The sequence below is a fragment of the Mya arenaria genome, chromosome 15, assembly GCF_026914265.1.
Source record: "Mya arenaria isolate MELC-2E11 chromosome 15, ASM2691426v1".
Classification (NCBI taxonomy): Eukaryota; Metazoa; Mollusca; class Bivalvia; order Myida; family Myidae; genus Mya; species Mya arenaria.
In genome coordinates, this window is record NC_069136.1 from 53,317,228 (window position 1) to 53,336,262 (window position 19,035).

A 19,035-nucleotide genomic window follows, 5' to 3' on the forward strand; every position below is an offset into this window, starting at 1 on the left:
ATGGTCAGGCCCAACTTCCATATCAAGTTTGATGACCATAGGTCTAGGCATGGTTGAGTTATCACTCGGATAAGCTTAAAATTATTTTATCATTAAAGGTCACTGTGACCTTGACCTTTGACCCGATGAGCCCTAAAATCAATAGGGGTCATCTACTGGTCAGGCCCAACCTTCATGTCAAGTTTGATGACCATACGTCCAGGAATTGTTGAGTTATCACTCGGACAAGCTTTGGTCTACCGACGGACCGACCGACCGACCGACATACCGACATGCCTGTGCAAAGCAATATACCTCTCTTCTTCGAAGGGGGGCATAAATATGATGGAGGTAGAGTGTATCGGATGTCAGAGTGACAGTTAAACAAATGAGTGACTTTTAAACACTCGCAAAAGTTGTAATTCTTAATGATTAAGTCTAGCACTTAGTTTACGCAAATGCAGGTTGTATTCTTATGAATGTTAATGTGGTAGGGTAAGAAACTCTTCCAATGAAATTGTATGAATTGAATTCTCTTTCGATTCAATATGCAGTCATAGAGGGGATTGGTTACTAAATGAAGAAGATAACAAAGGCGTAAATTCATTGGGCTTTGATTCTAAATGGTCATCATTCTAAACCAATGAAACTGCCTCAATTATTCATGATTAAGATATTATCCTAGAGAAAGGTCACACTGTACTCCATGAAGCGGACTGTAAAGTGTACCCGGCAAATCTGATAATGATATAATAAACACAGAACTCAACGCACCACTTGATTGGCCAGCGACCCCCAGTGGTGGCCTTGTAATAGTCACTGTTTGAACCAACAGCCCGTGACAGCCCAAAGTCACTTATCTTTGCCTGAAATTAAATAAACTTCTAGACATACATGTATGGCCTTGTAATAGTCAATATTTGAACCAACAGCCCGCAACAGCCCGAAGTCACTTATCTTTGCCTGAAATTAAATAAACTTCTAGACATACATGTATGACCTTGTAATAATCAATGTTTGAACCAACAGCCCGCAACAGCCCAAAGTCACTTATCTTTGCCTGAAATTAAATAAACTGCTAGACATACATGTATGGCCTTGTAATAGTCACTGTTTGAACCAACAGCCCGCGACAGCCCAAAGTCACTAATCTTTGCCTGAAATTACATACATGTATGGCCTTGTAATAGTCAATGTTTGAACCAACAGCCCGCAACAGCCCGAAGTCACTTATCTTTGCCTGAAATTAAATAAACTTCTAGACATACATGTATGGCCTTGTAATAATCAATGTTTGAACCAACAGCCCGCAACAGCCCAAAGTCACTTATCTTTGCCTGAAATTAAATAAACTGCTAGACATACATGTATGGCCTTGTAATAGTCACTGTTTGAACCAACAGCCCGCGACAGCCCAAAGTCACTTATCTTTGCCTGAAATTACATACGTGTATGGCCTTGTAATAGTCAATGTTTGAACCAACAGCCCGCGACACCCCAAAGTCACTTATCTTTGCCTGAAATAAAATAAAATTGCTAGACATTTGTGTCTGGTAATGTAAAAGTCACTGTTTGAACCAACAGTCCGCGACAACCCAAAGTCACTTATCTTCGTCTGAAATTAAATCAATTGCTAGATATGTGCATATGACAATGTACTGTAAAGACCTCAAGTCAATTTTAAGGTTTCATTAGTGGTCACTTAATCTAAAGCTAAAGACCTTTAAAAGTATTCAATATCAGTCTTATCATTACCTCATTCATTCCACCAGTAAATATTTTTACGATCCACTCAAAACACTCAGATTCTACTTTTAATTTCTATTTACCCATAGTTTAAACTTATTTGTTTTATGATTGTGAAACAAGTTCACATTATATTTTTCACTCTTGTTGACTTGTCTTGCCTTGTGACCACAAAGCAATCTCACATGCGCCCAAGCCGGGACTTGAACCAATAGTGCCTAAGTGAGAAGCTGTGCGCTAACCACTGCACTAACCGGAAAACCTAACTTTATTTCGATCTAAGTTGGTCTGTTTGTTGTGTTTGTATTTGTGTTTGTGGTATTTATACATTTGTGTCTCTAGATGCTTTAAACAGAATTTATTTTTGAATGTTAGGCTACTAGTCTTAACCCTGTAGTTTTCATTGTTTAATGAATTGAAACAGGGTATTCAAGGTATCGACAAATATGAACAATGCTAAAAATAGCCAGAAGGAAAAATCGCCAGAATTACACCAGGACTGACCAAATCTAATTATATCTCAATATTAGATCTAATATTATTACTATAGCTGGTATTTTTTCAAGATAATAAAAGTAAACTTGAAAATACCTTTTGTTCGAATAACATTATATTATTTTTTATATACATACCCCTATCAACTACCTTATTACAATCATTATTCAAACAAAATCATTTGGTGGTAATCCTTCGTATACCCTTTTCTCATTCTGCAGTAGAATATTCCTGGCGGCCAGGTCGCGGTGCACCATTTTCTGTTGTTCCAGGTATGTCATGCCAAGTGCGATCTGGGCCGCCCATAGGTACAAGTTGTCCTTGTTGATCTTGTCATGGTGGTCCAGCAGATAGTCCAACATGGAACCCTTCTCAATAAACTCCTCAACCTTTAAGATGAAAAACAATCAAACAAGCTCTTAGTATTAAAACCAAAATTTTTCAGTATTCAATAATAATCAAATATCAGGGCTTTTTCTGCCCATTTTGGGAAAAAGACCCAAGACATTTTGGGAAATTTTGCGTCGTGAAAATGCCGAAATTGGGAAAGTTTACAGTTAAAAGTAAAAGCTGTATAGTCTCCTGCGAATTTGGGAATGATTTAATATTAGTTCATTTTAAAAAAACACAAATATCTATTGCAATAAATCATAACAGATAATATTTCATACTGATCTCTGAATGTGATGAAAATTAATGATTTCCGAGTTCAATTAGCAAAGAAACTTTACATCACATATTTTATTAGGATGTTGAAAATGAACCAGAACAGGTAAAAAGACTTCCTAAAAAAAATAATATCTTATATTTTGCTTTGGGAATGGGTCGGACCCGTGGGTACTATAGAAAAAGCCCTGAATATAATCAAAAAGATTTCTTATCCTTATCCTTAGACATGCCTCAGTGATTCCATTTGGTCTATCAGCTAATTTTTATTTAAATAGTCTAATCAAAACACTCAGATTCTATCTTAAATTAAAGTTAAATCTAATTTGCTTTTTGAATGCAGACACAGATTCATCATGTTCACCTATACATGTGTTTGTATACCCTCAATTCTAACGTTTTTATTCTACAATATTTGGCCGAGGAGTAAGCCTACAGAATTAAAATATAATAACTACAAAATGCACATTGGTTTATAAGAGCTTAGGGTTACTACCATGATGTAACAAGCGGTATCAATTTGTAGTGGTTTGGCACCCTATAGATAGGCAAATATATTCTCCCATCCAAGATAAATAATTCCAAATATTTTGCCATGCTGGAAATCCTTATCTTGCCCACGGGCAAAATAAACAAGTACCCATATGTAAAAAATAAATTAAAATATATTTTGTTTAATTGAGGTTTGAGAAAAAGCCATGACGATCGTGTAAGATAGGTTCATCCAAACCCTCACACAGGGTGTTCTGCCAAAACTGGGTAAATGTCATTTTCCCAAAACACCCCTTACTCAGGTTGGGATGAATCTTACACCCTCTGCCATGAAAGATACTAATAATCTTGTCCACCAGGTACAATCTCAAGGGTGTGACACTCTGTATCATTTCCATTAAAAAAGGGTCGAACTCCCTTTATCCGTGCCATTATGCCAAGTTTTGCTCATTTTGGTAACAATTTCCTAATATTTATTTCAAAAGGTTTAGTAATGATTTAAAACGGATGCATTATTTATGGTATGGCTAAGTAAACGCCCACACATTGCCCCATGTAAACGCTTTGGTTAAAAACATACCAGTAGAAGTTCATGGTTGTCAGTCTCAGAGATGCCGATAAAATTAACGATACATTCATGCTTCAACTGCTGCATGGTGCGAGCCTCCTTCAAGAAATCTTCCTGGTTGTTTATAGATGTCTTGTGAAACACCTGAAAAAAAAAAACAGGACAAGATTGACACATTTGAGCAAAATAGGTTCAATGCACATGTCAGCTGTGCTCATGTGATGTCATATATAGTCGAACCCCATTGGCTCAAACTCACTTGGCTCGATTTCTTTGTTGGCTCAAACTGAATGTAAAGGACTGACAACTGTTGGCTCGAACTGAATGTAAATGACTGATTTCAACTGAACGTAGGTATTCCCGCTTGGCTCCAAGTTTTCGAGGTTTTTTGCCGGTCCCTTGGAGTTCAAGCCAACGGGGTTGGACTGTAGTTTGCATCTGATCCTTGCACAAGTACAAAATTTCAAATTGAGAGATTGATTTTAGTCATATTAATTTAATCATTAATCATTTGTCAGTTGTTATTTATTCAAAATGAGAGGCTAAATTCCTCCGTAAATCATATGTTAACTTTTAACTTTGTTAAATTAGTTAACAAAAAAATAGAATTTTTTTTGGTCCCTAGAGCAATTAGATATACGGAAATCCTCAACTTTGCGGAAGAATCACATCCCGGTATTATTACCTTTATTGCTACTTCAGTTTTCTCCTTCTTCCCCTTGTCATTCTTGTAAGTGTAGACACCTTTCTCAACAGAACCAAACTCTCCCTGACCAATCTCTTTGCCTGAAGGCGAAAACATAAGTGAATGCGACATTGAAGACAAAACAATGGCTTTATAAGGTAATGGAAAATAATTCAGGAAATATTTAAGCCATATCTAGGTATTGGATAGATGAGGTCAATTTCTTAAAGTCAGGCACTAGGTCGGGCTGTATTTATAAGACATCTTTAAGTTATTTCCTAACTTAAGTCATTATCTTACTTGTCATATGATATATCTGCTTGATTACTACTGCAATACTGTAAATAATTGAAAATGCATGTCTGTATGTCTTTTCTTTTTATTGGGCAATGGACATTTTAGGAATTCAAGTTAAGTTAAGAAATTACTTAAGATGTGTTATGAACACCTTAGTGAATTTCAAAGACATATCCCTAAACCAGTATCTATCTTGTTATGAATGAGTGTTTACATTGTTTAATTATCACATTAGAAATCATTATTATAATGATAATAATACTAGAAAAATATTTGAAAATTTATAGTAATTGTCTGAGACATAATTTCCTTAAAACCTGATTTATTTGGTCATTAAAATAAGAATAATGCATATTAACATATATCATACCAAACAAAAAAGTGTGCTCAGCATGATTCTGTTAGACAAGAAATTGGGGCTCGGTTTAATAAATATGAACGGGGGCAAGCAGAAAAGGGACTCATAATAAGTACTTGTTAATGGGGGAAAATGAGGTCATAGTTAGCTGTGCCTGCAAGCCTAACGATGGTACCCATGGAGTGACATGAATCGAGGTCAAAAAACATTATAATTTTTAATTTTTATATTAATATATCTGACACAATGCTAAAATCAGTCAATTCAAACAATTCATGTAACATCCCTTTCAGCTTGTTGCAGTTCATATGGCCCCAATTCCTTGAAAATTCTTACCGGGTAAGCATAACAGGCTTAAAGGGGCTAGACACCAGATGGTCCCAAAATAGGCAAATACATTATTTCCACAGGATAAGCCAAGAATTGCCAATACGAGCTAGTATGAGGCCAATTATAAATACATCAATTTACATGGCTATTTCTAAATTAACTGGGATTTACGCAGTAGATAAGCCCTGTAAATTTCAAATTTAAAAGATATGCAAAAACTGTAAAAGATACATATGCATTGTAAGTGATGTGATGCATCGGTAAGTAAGGTTTGATGTGTTTTACACAACAATATCAATTTAATGCAAGTTTTTGACAATTTTCTTTGGTTCTTACATTTGTATCATCTGGTGTCTAGCCCCTTTAAGTATCTTATTTCATATATACTCAAATTTAAACTACTGATACTTGTAAAATTTGTCACTGACAACATAAAAAATTGTTAATCATGATTTATCTTTCTTATATAACTTCTTTTAAGTGTCTATAAACTCTTTAAAATGAGAATATAACAAAAAGAAAATACTTAAATCAAAATTATAGTATTCCTACAGCTTGATTCTGTTACTAAATATCTGGGACTAAAGAATATTTGAGAAACTGGGGCATGTTTTTAAAACTTTAATTCAGTACCTCTTTTTAGGCTTTTAAAATCAATGCGTTTCAATTCTACCACTGAGAGTCTACTGGCAGCAGGAGGCTGGGGAGGGGGCTGCAAAACAAGACAGAACAAGGCAGGGTATAGTGGCAAGATACAGGAACCATCACATTATAAAGATTTATGAAGATATTGAAAATCACTCTTAATCATAATCGATCATTGAAAATAATTAATTAAGCCATTTTGATCATTTTTTCATTATGTTATTGAAATCATAAGTTTATACAAATGTTTAAACAAAAGTGTGAAAGAATAACAAAATGAATTTAATGTAGTCAACAATAAACATAAAAGCAAATTTTTATGCTGTATTTTTGTTACTAGTAATTGAAAATACACTTCAATGATAGCCTTGTTTTTTTTGCAAAATATAAAAATAATTCATGCTAAAATCATAAGATCATATTATTCTTCCATATTTTTTTTATTTCAAAAACACAACCACACCACATAACAATTATGCAATTTATTATTGATGGCCTCAACCATAAACGGTCAATTTTTTTTATTATCCTCGATAATTGTTTTATCACTAGATTTATGTAACCTGAAATCTAGTAGTGGAAAAAAGTATCTGTACATAAAAAGATATTTATCCAAAAACGATCATAAGTTACTTCAATGCTGAAAACAAATGGTACATCTCAAGTATTAAATATCAATGTAGTTCTGAGAGGAACCTTGCCATAACAAAATCAAATCATTAAAAAAGCTGTTGTTTTCTGGTGTTATTAAAGAACCAATACCGGGATGTTTATGCATGCATGTAACTCAACTCTGCTTTCATATAATCACACAAACACCAATGCAAGAATACAAACACTCAAGCTTTTTTTCAGTAAAAAAGGGCATAACTCAACAGTTATTAAAAACAGAGTAAATTGCCCTGTTGTACATACATGTTTGAATATTGTCTCTCCCAACAATCTCGTTCGGATATCTAGTTATGGCTGTTAGCTAAGTCTCTTTACCACATGAGAAGGCACAGAAAATATTTCATTATAATTATGCTGTTCTCCTTTACTCTTATGTCTTACTGTTATGTTATCATTCAGTCTTAAAAGATAAGAAGATTACTGTCATGAAGTGACAGATGCCCCAGAGGTGGCAGACAGATTAATGAAATATGTCTTCATTCTGGAAGAGCACACATACAGAACCCATTGATTGTTGACATGTGGGGGAGCGATGAACTAAGAGGTAGGGACCTGGGACTTGCACACGTCAATGCAAATATGCATTGAGTGTGCCTCTTAAGTGTGACCTTGACCATAACCTCTAAGTGTGACTTTGACCCTAACCTCTTTGTATGACATTGACCCTAACCTCTAAGTGTGACCTTGAACTTTGGGTAGGGAAATGGGTATTGCCCTACAGTCCTGACACAAAAAAAAGGAAAGATGGATACACCGTGCGATTTCGATATGAACCTCCCTTAGTTGCATAATTACTGACATCTTTAAAAGTCTTAGTTAGATCCAACAACTGCACCAAAATATATAATATTTAAAGGCAGCCTTACAGGTAAAACACATGCATAATCAACCTACATGGTTAGGTGGTGGGGGAGGAGTCTTCAACTTTGGAGAAGTTGGCGGGGTTCTGGCCTGCTGCTGTGAGGTCCTCTTCACTGATTGGCTGTACTCGGCATCACCAGCACTGGGTGGGCGAGGCGTCATGTCATCAGGGCGCGGTGGCAAGGCTGGGGTACTGAGCACTGAAAGATAGATCCTTTAAAATGGTATTTCAGTCCTATGTGCTTATACATGGCACCTTAATCTATTAGTCTTAGAATTAAGTTAATTTTGCAGACAGTTTTAAATTTACATGAATCTCTTGAGCTTTTGATGGGCAAATACGCATCCCTTTAAAGAGGCGAAGTTAGAGTGACCCTGGTTGGGCTTGAACCAACTTTTTGGTGAGAGGCAGACACATTTACTTCACCACTCTAGTAACCTTTCAATAATTATATTCAACAATTGCCAGTGTCATTTTGATTTGGTAAAAGGATAAAGAGAAACAGAATCATACAAAAAGGCTTGACACGAAGACGCATTTAAAATTGTTTCGTCTCAATATGAACAAGGAATGTTTCCAAGTTAGATTTGATAGTATTTATATTTCAGTTACAATTTAAGAAATGCTCGAATCTATACAGGGTACAAAATAAAATGGTCAAGACTTTACTAGGAAACTGTTGGTGGTTTGATTCCTGAAGGTTGAAGTACTCGTCATCTTTGGATATCTGTATTAACTCCATGGCTGGAATAAGAAATAAAGAATGGTAATTTCAATTCCATTTATTCATGCAATATATCAGGGCTGGTATACGTCATTTACTAACTTCAGTCAGTTTCCTTTGGTAAGTATCACTTACTACATAATAACTTAATAATATCTGAAATATTTTATTTTCATACATTTGATGATTGTTACTTTATATGAAATTCACATAATACTTTTCTTTTAATTTGATCATGATAATTTGAGAAAATTGACTAAAGTTAAGAAATGACTTAAAGGGATTGTACACCAGATTGGCACCAAAAAAGATTTTTTTCTGTAACGAATCTCAGGACAATGATCTAATAGAATGTGTTACGCTTTGATATCATAATTGTAAAAAAAGGACCAAAATGTAAAAAAAAAAAATTGTGTCGGAGACCAGGTTCGAACCCGTGTCACCAAAATTGCAGTCCAGCGTCGTATCCACTGAGCTACGATGGCTTACTCTAATTGGGTGATATAATTAAGCTATACACCTACCTCGGTAATATCATGTGATAACACTGACTAGCCAATCTTGTATAAGGAATGAATTCTACCTGGTAGACATACCCAGTATTCTTTTTTAATGGAAAAATACGAAATAACTGCTAAACTTAAAAATTGTAAACTATGTGGTACTTCAGTTAGTAAGTTTCAATGCGTTGTACACATCGATGCCAAGTTTATGTCAGTTTTCGACAATTTTCTTCTTTTTTCCGCTATTTTATCATAAGGAGTACCGCCCCTTTAAGATGTTTTATAATCACTGGCCCAGTCACATAGTTTTATATCACCAATATTGATTAAGACTTTATGAATTGAAACAAAAACATATGAAACAATTATATGCAAAATTAATGTTCATTAAGGATATCAGAAAATGTGTAAAAACTCACAGAAGAAGTCAAGCCAAGTTAAGATAAAATGGAAACAAAAATAATATTATGATTTCAATATTTCTCACAGGATAGCCAGCAATATGTAATCCACGGTTAGAACATGATATTTAAAGGGACTAGACACCAAAATACAGTATCCAAAGCAAGCCTAGAACTGTCAATATGATCTGGTATGAGGGCGATAATACAACATTTGATGTGATTTAGAACTGTCAATATGATCTGGTATGAGGGCGATAATACAACAGTTGATGTGATTTAGAACTGTCAATATGATCTAGCATGAGGGCGATAATACAACAGTTGATGTGATTTAGAACTGTCAATATGATCTGGTATAAGGGCGATAATACAACAGTTGATGTGATTTAGAACTGTCAATATGATCTAGCATGAGGGCGATAAAACAACAGTTGATGTGATTTAGAACTGTCAATATGATCTGGTATAAGGGCGATAATACAACAGTTGATGTGATTTAGAACTGTCAATATGATCTAGCATGAGGGCGATAAAACAACAGTTGATGTGATTTAGAACTCTCAATATGATCTGGTATGAGGGCGATAAAACAACAGTTGATGTGATTTAGAACTGTCAATATGATCTGGTATGAGGGCGATAAAACAACAGTTGATGTGATTTAGAACTGTCAATATGATCTGGTATGAGGGCGATAAAACAACAGTTGATGTGATTTAGAACTGTCAATATGATCTGGTATGAGGGCGATAAAACAACAGTTGATGTGATTTAGAACTGTCAATATGATCTAGCATGAGGGCGATAAAACAACAGTTGATGTGATTTAGAACTGTCAATATGATCTGGTATGAGGGCGATAATACAACAGTTGATGTCACTGATTAAGAACATTTTGTGGCTGTTGCAGCTGAGTTTACCCGTTTTAAAATAACCCATAATGATTTCCCAGTTTATAGTGTGTTTATTAAGCATGTGAAATGCAAGAATAATAGATCAGATAAATATACTGACGCAACTTCAAATTTTACTGGGATTTATATGGTAGACAGACACAGTAAATTTCAAATTTGAAAAATAGGTAAAAATTGCAAAGATACAATTGTGTTGTAAGCGATGTGATACATAAGTAAGTTTCAATATGTGTTGTTCACAACAATATCAAGTTTAAGATTATTTTTCTTATTTTGAAATGAAATCATGATCTTGTGTCTTAAGTCCCTTTAAAAGGTTTCTTACATTAAAACTGCAGATTGTTTTAAAATTACTAAATTTTAGACTTTTTCAATGAAGTTAAAAATCAGGATTCTGATATGTATTCATCTGCAGCAAATCTTATAAACTGGTTAATTCTTTGGTTTGCTCAAAATTAGCCCAAATGTTTACTGATTGGTCAATACTGATACAACAGTAATGATTAACCAATCATTTTTTAGATGTGCAAACAATCCTAAGGATAACATGTGGACAATTTCTGATGTTTTATACAAATGGCTGCTGAGTTAAAAATGCCGAAGATTTTAAACTGATTAATTCTTTGGTTTGATCAAAGTTAGCCCAAATGTTTACTGATTGGTCAATACTGATACAGCTGTGAATAACCATTGACCAAATGTTTTAGATGTGCAAACAAACCTAATGAAAACATGTGGACAATTTATGATGTTTTATACAAATAGTTGCCGAGTTAAAAAACCTAAGATTTTTAAACTGGTAAATTCTTTGGTTTGATCAAAATTAGTCATAATGCTTACTGATTGGTCAATACTGATTTTTAAAGCTGCACTCTCACAGATTTACCGTTTTGACAACTTTGTTTACTTTTTGTCTTGGAAGGAGCAATTTCAGGGTAAATATCTGCAAACCAGTGATATAAGACTGCTGATAAATGATCAGATTGCAGAAGTTCATATTTCCATTCAAAAATTAATGTTTTATGACTAACGGTTTTCTCATCCATGTACTTGGCCCGAGATTCACAAAATACTAGTAATAATTCAGAAACTAAATCATTACCGGTACTTTTTTTACCCCTTTACAGCCTTAAGCAAGGTGGAAAATATATATTCTTACTTTGTAAGAATCTTATTCTCACTTTTGTGTTTTAATAAGATTTTGTTTAATATTCAAATTGAAAAATGTTTTATAGCAAGAAATGAACTTCAGTAATACTTTTCTTAAAACTGCACTGTCACAGATTTACCGTTTTAACAATTTTATATATTTTTTGTCTTGGAATGGGCCAATTTTTGCGTAAATGTGAAGAAACCAGTGACACAAGACTACTGATAAAAAAATCAGACAGCAGTTTTTCATATTTACGTTCCAAATTTCATTGGTATGGCTAACCATTTTCGGTATGTTCCCAAACAATTTATATATGTTATATTGTGAGTTATCTTGTATAATTGAAATGAAGACATTGGTGCCAAAATTAGCTGATTCTGAGACAAAAACTAAAAAAAAACCTGTCAATACTATCAATCTGTAAGAGCGCTGCTTTGAGAGCTTTTCTGAAGTGTTTTAAACATATTCTACGACCTTATTATTACAGATGACTTTTCTTTCAAAGATATGAAGTCATCAGAAACTGAGATAACCAGAATTAATTTCCTATTCATTTTTAACATGTCATTGAGGACTTTAATAATGTACTTAGTGAAGTAGGTACTTAAGAATCTTCTGTTAACTGCGAACGTCGTCCAAATAATTGTATGTTGTTGGATTTTTTTTATGATTTTTGATATGGCAAATCCTTCATGTACAAATTGTTTTGTACGAAAAGTGGATAGTTGTTCCAATCAGGATTCCGGGTTAAAGCATATTGCGTCTATAGAATATCATAAAAACAAGAAATATTACCAGATAATGTTATTTTATATTAGTTCCGTACACATAAAATAAATATCCAACCAATAATTATGAGTTTGACGGGGTTTTCTTCATTGCATTCTGTCAATACATAACGATATATACATGAAGGGCACCTGCAAGGCTGCAGTTTACAATTTTACAACAATCGGAACATTTTGGCCATGGCCAAGTTGTTACGTTGTATTTACAAGGTCTATCTCGAAGCTTGTCAGAGGTGGCCGAGTTTTAATTACGATTGGGTCGAGTTGTTCCGCCTGGTATAATTGTTGTCTGTGTCAGTCTACTTTCGTTGTTTTTGAAAGGTAAATAGTGTGTTTTAATGCATTAAATGCTTGTTTTGTGCAAAAAAGCTTTGCACTTCCATGGTAAAATATGAATGCAAACCTTTATTATCCATTCCAGCATAAAAATATTTCACTTGATACAATTTCATTATTTTTCAAACACCCCCGGTTTTTGCACAAACCCGTTTAGATGTTAGGGATTGGAAGAATCCCATATAACACGTCTATTATTTTAGACTACTGTGAACGGAGAACCTACCAGGATTTACTGAGAGACGCAAGACACATGGCAGGCCGTTGGCATGGTAACTGTAATACTGGATCACATGATCTAATTGCTTATAGTATGGTCCGTCGTCGATGTAGTACACCAACCTGTCCCTGTAGTGCTGTAAAGTTAAAAGTTTATTGTACATAAGGCCTCTGGCCCATACACAAACACAATAGCATACATATTTCAAACAATCATGATAGAATAGTGAAACAGTAAGGGTCAGATAGGTGAGAAATTTCAGTAGAGCTAATAAACAGTAATTGATTGATTCTGATTTCACTGTAGATTAACACATACTGCAGATTTCACAAATAGGGTAAAGAGGTTGGGATATTAAAACAAACAAAAAACACAATAAAATTGCATCTTAATATTCTTCTCAAAACATTTGGAATTATTGAAAATTTTATCTCTCAATAAGAAAAAAATATAGTGGGTGAAAAAAAATTGGCATAAAAAGTTAATTGGGTCGGGTTCAAAAAAGTAAGGTAGGTTCTGAAAGCGGATAACCACTTTATATGCTACACTTTACTTATCTATGAAAAGTCTCAGTCTCTTGAGCATTGAATTATTCTTTTGGTATAAACCAAGTAAGAAAACATGAATTGTAAGACACTTCCTTGTTGATTGCATTAAACGTTTCCTGCTTTTTGAAATCTAGCTTGATCACCAGTTATTTATAACACATGCACTTCTGTAGCTGCTTCCTCTTGGGTTCTTGCACAAGTCTTAAATGGACTCCCTGGCTTTAGTGCAAAAGTCTTAAATGGACTCCCTGCATGGCTTTAGTGCAAAAGTCTTAAATGGACTCCCTGGCTTTAGTGCAAAAGTCTTAAATGGACTCCCTGGCTTTAGTGCACAAGTCTTAAATGGACTCCCTGGCTTTAGTGCAAAAGTCTTTAATGGACTCCCTGGCTTTAGTGCAAAAGTCTTAAATGGACTCCCTGGCTTTAGTGTACAAGTCTTAAAGTGACTTACACACATTTTTGCACAAAGCTTAGAGTGACTCCCTGGCTTTAGTGCAAAAGTCTTAAATGGACTCCCTGGCTTTAGTGCAAAAGTCTTAAATGGACTCCCTGGCTTTAGTGTACAAGTCTTAAAGTGACTTACACACCCTTTGCACAAAGCTTAGAGTGACTCCCTCACTTCAGTGCACAAGTCTTAAAGTGACTCCCTCACTTAAGTGCACAAATCTTAACGTGACTTACTCGCATTTTTGCACAAAGCTTAGAGGGACTCCCTCCCTTTAGTGCACAAGTCTTAAAGTGACTTACTCGCATTTTTGCACAAAGCTTAGAGGGACCATCTCCCTTTAGTGCACAAGTCTTAAAGGAACTTACTCGCATTTTTGCACAAAGCTTAGAGGGACTCCCTCCCTTTAGTGCACAAATCTTAAAGTGACTTACTCGCATTTTTGCACAAAGCTTAGAGGGACCACCTCCCTTTAGTGCACAAGTCTTAAAGTGACTTACTCGCATTTTTGCACAAAGCTTAGAGGGACCACCTCCCTTTAGTGCACAAGTCTTAAAGGGGCTTACTCGCATTTTTACACAAAGCTTAGAGGGACCACCTCCCTTTAGTGCACAAGTCTTAAAGGGGCTTACTCGCATTTTTGCGCAAAGCTTAGAGGGTCCAACTCCCTTTAGTGCACAAGTCTTAAAGGAACTTACTCGCATTTTGCACAAAGCTTAGAGGGACCACCTCCCTTTAGTGCACAAGTCTTAAAGGAACTTACTCGCATTTTGCACAAAGCTTAGAGGGACCACCTCCCTTTAGTGCACAAGTCTTAAAGGAACTTAATCGCATTTTTGCACAAAGCTTAGAGGGACCACCTCCCTTTAGTGCACAAGTCTTAAAGGAACTTACTCGCATTTTTGCACAAAGCTTAGAGAGACCACCTCCCTTTAGTGCACAAGTCTTTAAGGGACTTACTCACATTTTTGCACAAAACTTAGAGGGACCACCTCCCTTTAGTGCACAAGTCTTTAAGGGACTCCCTCACTTAAGTGCACAATTCGTAAAGGGACTCCCTCCCTTAAGTGCACAAGTCTTAAAGGGACTCCCTCCCTTTAGTGCACAAGTCTCAAAGTGACTCACTCGCTTTAGTGCACAAATCTTAAAGTGACTCACTCGCTTTAGTGCACAAATCTTAAAGTGACTCACTCGCTCTAGTGCACAAATCTAAAAGTGACTCACTCGCTTTAGTGCACAAGTCTTTAAAGTGACTCACTTGCTTTAGTGCACAAATCTTAAAGTGACTCACTCGCTTTAGTGCACAAATCTTAAAGTGACTCACTCACTTTAGTGCACAAGTCTTAAAGTGACTCACTCGCTTAAGTGCACAAGTCTTAAAGTGACTCACTTGTTTTAGTGCACAAATCTTAAAGTGACTCACTCGCTTTAGTGCACAAGTCTTTAAAGTGACTCACTCGCTTAAGTGCACAAGTCTTAAAGTGACTCACTCGCTTAAGTGCACAAGTCTTAAAGTGACTCACTTGCCTTAGTGCACAAGTCTTTAAAGTGACTCACTCGCTTTAGTGCACAAGTCTTAAAGTGACTCACTCGCTTAAGTGCACAAGTCTTAAAGTGACTCACTAGCTTTAGTGCACAAGTCTTTAAAGTGACTCACTCGCTTTAGTGCACAAGTCTTAAAGTGACTCACTAGCTTTAGTGCACAAGTCTTTAAAGTGACTCACTCGCTTTAGTGTACAAGTCTTTAAAGTGACTCACTCGCTTTAGTGCACAAGTCTTAAATGAACTTATTTGCACTTTTGCATAAGTCTTAAAGGAACTCTCTCACATTCTTGCACAAGTCTTAAAGTGACTCACTCACTTTATTGCACAAGTCTTTAAGGAACTCCCTCAATTTATCGCACAAGTCTTAAAGGAACTCACTTGCATATTATTTATTGGCAATGACTTTTTTTAAACTTTGTTGAAAATAACTTATTTAAAAAAAAAATTCAGTAAACAGCAACTGCCATCTTTTAGTTTAAACAAAATTTGGTTAAATCAGGCCTAAACTGACACAATTTAAATAGCTTTACTAAGGCATTTCAGCAACAAAAAAGAATTGTCTGTCAAATGTTTAAATAATAATTAACAAGAACCTCTAATTTGAACTTTTGAAGATGTTTCAACACTAAAAAAAGCCTTCAGACAACAAGTCCCTTTAAAATTAACTTTGCTGAGTTACAACATGTTTTATCTATTATGTATACTCCCGATCTAATTCTGTAGCTATTCTGTTTAATTCCCATTGATCAGGTCTGATAAAATAGTACAATATTGTTACTTTTTTCTTGTTATGAATGACAATATTGTGAAAAAGAGCAACAAAACCCTTTTTTGGTGATTTCTATTTCTGCGTAATGGATATAACTACAATGATATTAAACAAGCATGATTATACCTTTGTTTTGATTTGGTAGTTGAAGACTTTCTGCTCATGACAAAGTGTTAGCACCTGCCAGTCTGGGTTCTTTTTGCTGCTCCGCACGAGAAACAGGCCCTCTCGCAAACCCTTCAGTTCCAAAATCTTCTGTGCACCCTGGGTTGAAATATACAGCAACATTAGACTCACTTTCAATCTCAATCTCCTTTCTAAACATACACATGTAACTGCAATTCCACCATTACAGTAAATGTCCAATGTGAGTGGTGGTTTATTTTCATGAAAATCTAGCAACAGCACCACTTAGTGGATGAAAACACACCCACATTTATAACGGATTGAATAATAAAAGTGTGTGTGTATACGAAGTGATATGTGATAAATGCTACGTGGAAGGCAATATTTTGCTTCACATGATAACTTAAAACAAAGATAACTTTTCTTTTTCTTCACCATTTTAAATGAAACAAATGGCAGTCCATGCCACTCAAAGACCCCCGCCTTCGTTTGATTTGGTGATTAGTTTCCTCGAAGACTTCAACAAACTTGTTTCCAAAATAATGTTTTTACATTGCTCCATCAGGCAGTGGATTTGTGAAAAGGGATGTCGAAGTGTTTTAAGAAACTAATCAGGTCAAATCTGATTTCATTTCTAAACCATAAATTTCAAGACCAATCAACCTAAAATAGACGAGCGGAAAGATATAAAAAAAAAGCTACTACAATCTATATTTAATGGTACAGGAAATGGTTTTGATCATGCTCTGTGGTGAATAACCATATATTGTCTACAGTAAAAGGAGCTTCATACCTGACCTTTATTAGGCCAGAGTTAGAGAACTTGTGGCTCACTTTTGTGTTGTCATTACCATATCTCATGTAATTATCTTTATCTGCAGCCAAGTGATGGACGACGTTGAATTTTTGTATGGGGACACTGCCACCAAACCCACTGGGTGATTGCGAAATGACTTCTTAACTTATTGAGTACACAAGACCAATTTTAGTAATTTCTATAATTAAATTGTGATATCTCTCATGAGACTTAAGCAATATGGATAGTTAAAGAATTGCAAAGATATTATGCAAATTCTGACCAAATATTGTGATGATTGGAAAAAGGATTCTGAAGTTAATGAGCAGAGAAAATACTGGACGCTGCTCCCCGCCCATACCCCGCAAGTAAAACCATAAAATGTCCCCTTTTTCTAAAACAGAGTATAAAAGGATATGCTCAGAGTCCATATTGACAAAATACAAGGCTTACCACTCTGTCAATCTCTGGATGGAACCAATCTTTCTTGTGTGTGACTATATTTGAGGGTTCAAATTTGTCTGAAAGTTAAACATTTGGCTCTTTACTTACTCGTAATATTTGAGGTATAAGATTACAGTTTGCATACAACAATGGTGAATTCTCTAAAAGGCACTTGTAAGCTTTATCAAGGTTAAAGCTGCACTCTTACAGATATACCCTTTTGACAACTTCTTTTATTTTATCTAAGAGAGAGCAAATTATTGTGTAAATACCAGCAAACCAACGATAAAAAATTACTGACAAAAGATCAGATTGCAGATTTTCATATTTCTGTTCGAAAAATTATGTTTCATTGCTAATAAAACGTTACTAACGGTTTAAGAAAGATGCATTAAACATCAATTTTTGAACTTAAAAACGAACAATTTTTTAATGTAAAAATCTGCGATCTAATTTCTGTCAGCAGTCTTATTTAACTGGTGTTCATGCTTTTTCGCAAAAATTGGCACATTCCAAGACAAAAAGTTATCTAAACTTTCAATCTGTGAGAGTGGAGCTTTAACACAGATTTAGATGGCAGTATTTAACTGTCCTAATATTTGAGCTAATAACTCATATTCACATTGGTCTTAAATATCATGTTGACAAATATTCGGACCTGGTTTCATTGTATTCATGACACCTAAAAAAGCTTTAATGTAATATATTGTTAACAACACCAAACTTGAAAAAACAAGAGACATTTTTATCAATCTTTTTAAATAAATATATAAAGGTACTTATAAAAGTACCTAATTCGTCGAAACAATGTTTGTGTTCGTAGTTTTCCGTCAAATCGAGAGGTGTGACCCCATCGTCAGCCCTTGCGAAGTATGGTGAATGAAAGTCCAGTAATATCTGCAACATAAACATTTTTTAAAAATCCTTAAAAGTTTTTCTTTCAAAGTATGACTAGTATTAAGAATCAGACGCCAGCAATTAAACAGATCAATGATAGATTGATAATAAAATATTTTCATGTATGTAGAAACATTTTCAATTTTAGAATCAAAAGTAACAAGAGATGTTTGTCAAACATTATGCCCCCCTGATGGCCATGTTGTCAGGATTATTTGGACAATTAAATGAAATATGCATGGACTGAAATGACAGCTGATATGTCATTGACATTGGATGCCTTTGAGGCAGTTTTAAAATTATGACCATTCAAAGTGTAGGATATTATGTACAGTTTTTAATCATGTTCGGATGATGACTGATATTTGCAGATAAAAATGCATCCTGTTCACAGCAGGGAATAAGTAATTATGACAAAAAATTTATGATGAATATGAGTTATGGCCATGACCTTTGACCTCAAAATCCATGGGAGTCATCAACTAGTAACCCAAAACCTAAATATCAAGTTTGAGGGTCATGGGTGCAGGTATTTTCAAGTTATCACACAGATTTGCTTTTTGTGTTCAAGGTCACTGTGACCTTTGACTCAATGAGCCCTAAAATCAAAAGGGGTCATCTACCGGTC

General features: G+C 34.9%; 1 protein-coding gene across 3 annotated transcripts in view; it reads right to left on the minus strand.

Moving 5' to 3' along the window:
• LOC128219846 (tyrosine-protein kinase HTK16-like) overlaps nt 1-19,035 on the minus strand; it is a 45,218-nt gene that overhangs the window by 7,188 nt on the left and 18,995 nt on the right. Inside the window, exons 7-17 of one of the 3 annotated variants that reach the window (XM_052927955.1) lie at nt 18,302-18,407; nt 17,520-17,587; nt 16,271-16,408; nt 12,844-12,973; nt 8,465-8,539; nt 7,828-7,994; nt 6,250-6,328; nt 4,632-4,732; nt 3,959-4,090; nt 2,424-2,609; nt 754-845 (exon numbers count right to left, since the gene is read on the minus strand). In XM_052927955.1, the coding sequence (XP_052783915.1) occupies nt 754-845; nt 2,424-2,609; nt 3,959-4,090; nt 4,632-4,732; nt 6,250-6,328; nt 7,828-7,994; nt 8,465-8,539; nt 12,844-12,973; nt 16,271-16,408; nt 17,520-17,587; nt 18,302-18,407 (1,274 nt within the window). Of the gene's footprint in view, nt 1-753; nt 846-877; nt 1,497-2,423; nt 2,610-3,958; nt 4,091-4,631; nt 4,733-6,249; nt 6,329-7,827; nt 7,995-8,464; nt 8,540-12,843; nt 12,974-16,270; nt 16,409-17,519; nt 17,588-18,301; nt 18,408-19,035 lie in introns of those variants that run through there. The other 2 variants (XM_052927956.1, XM_052927957.1) reach the window with 2 other exon arrangements.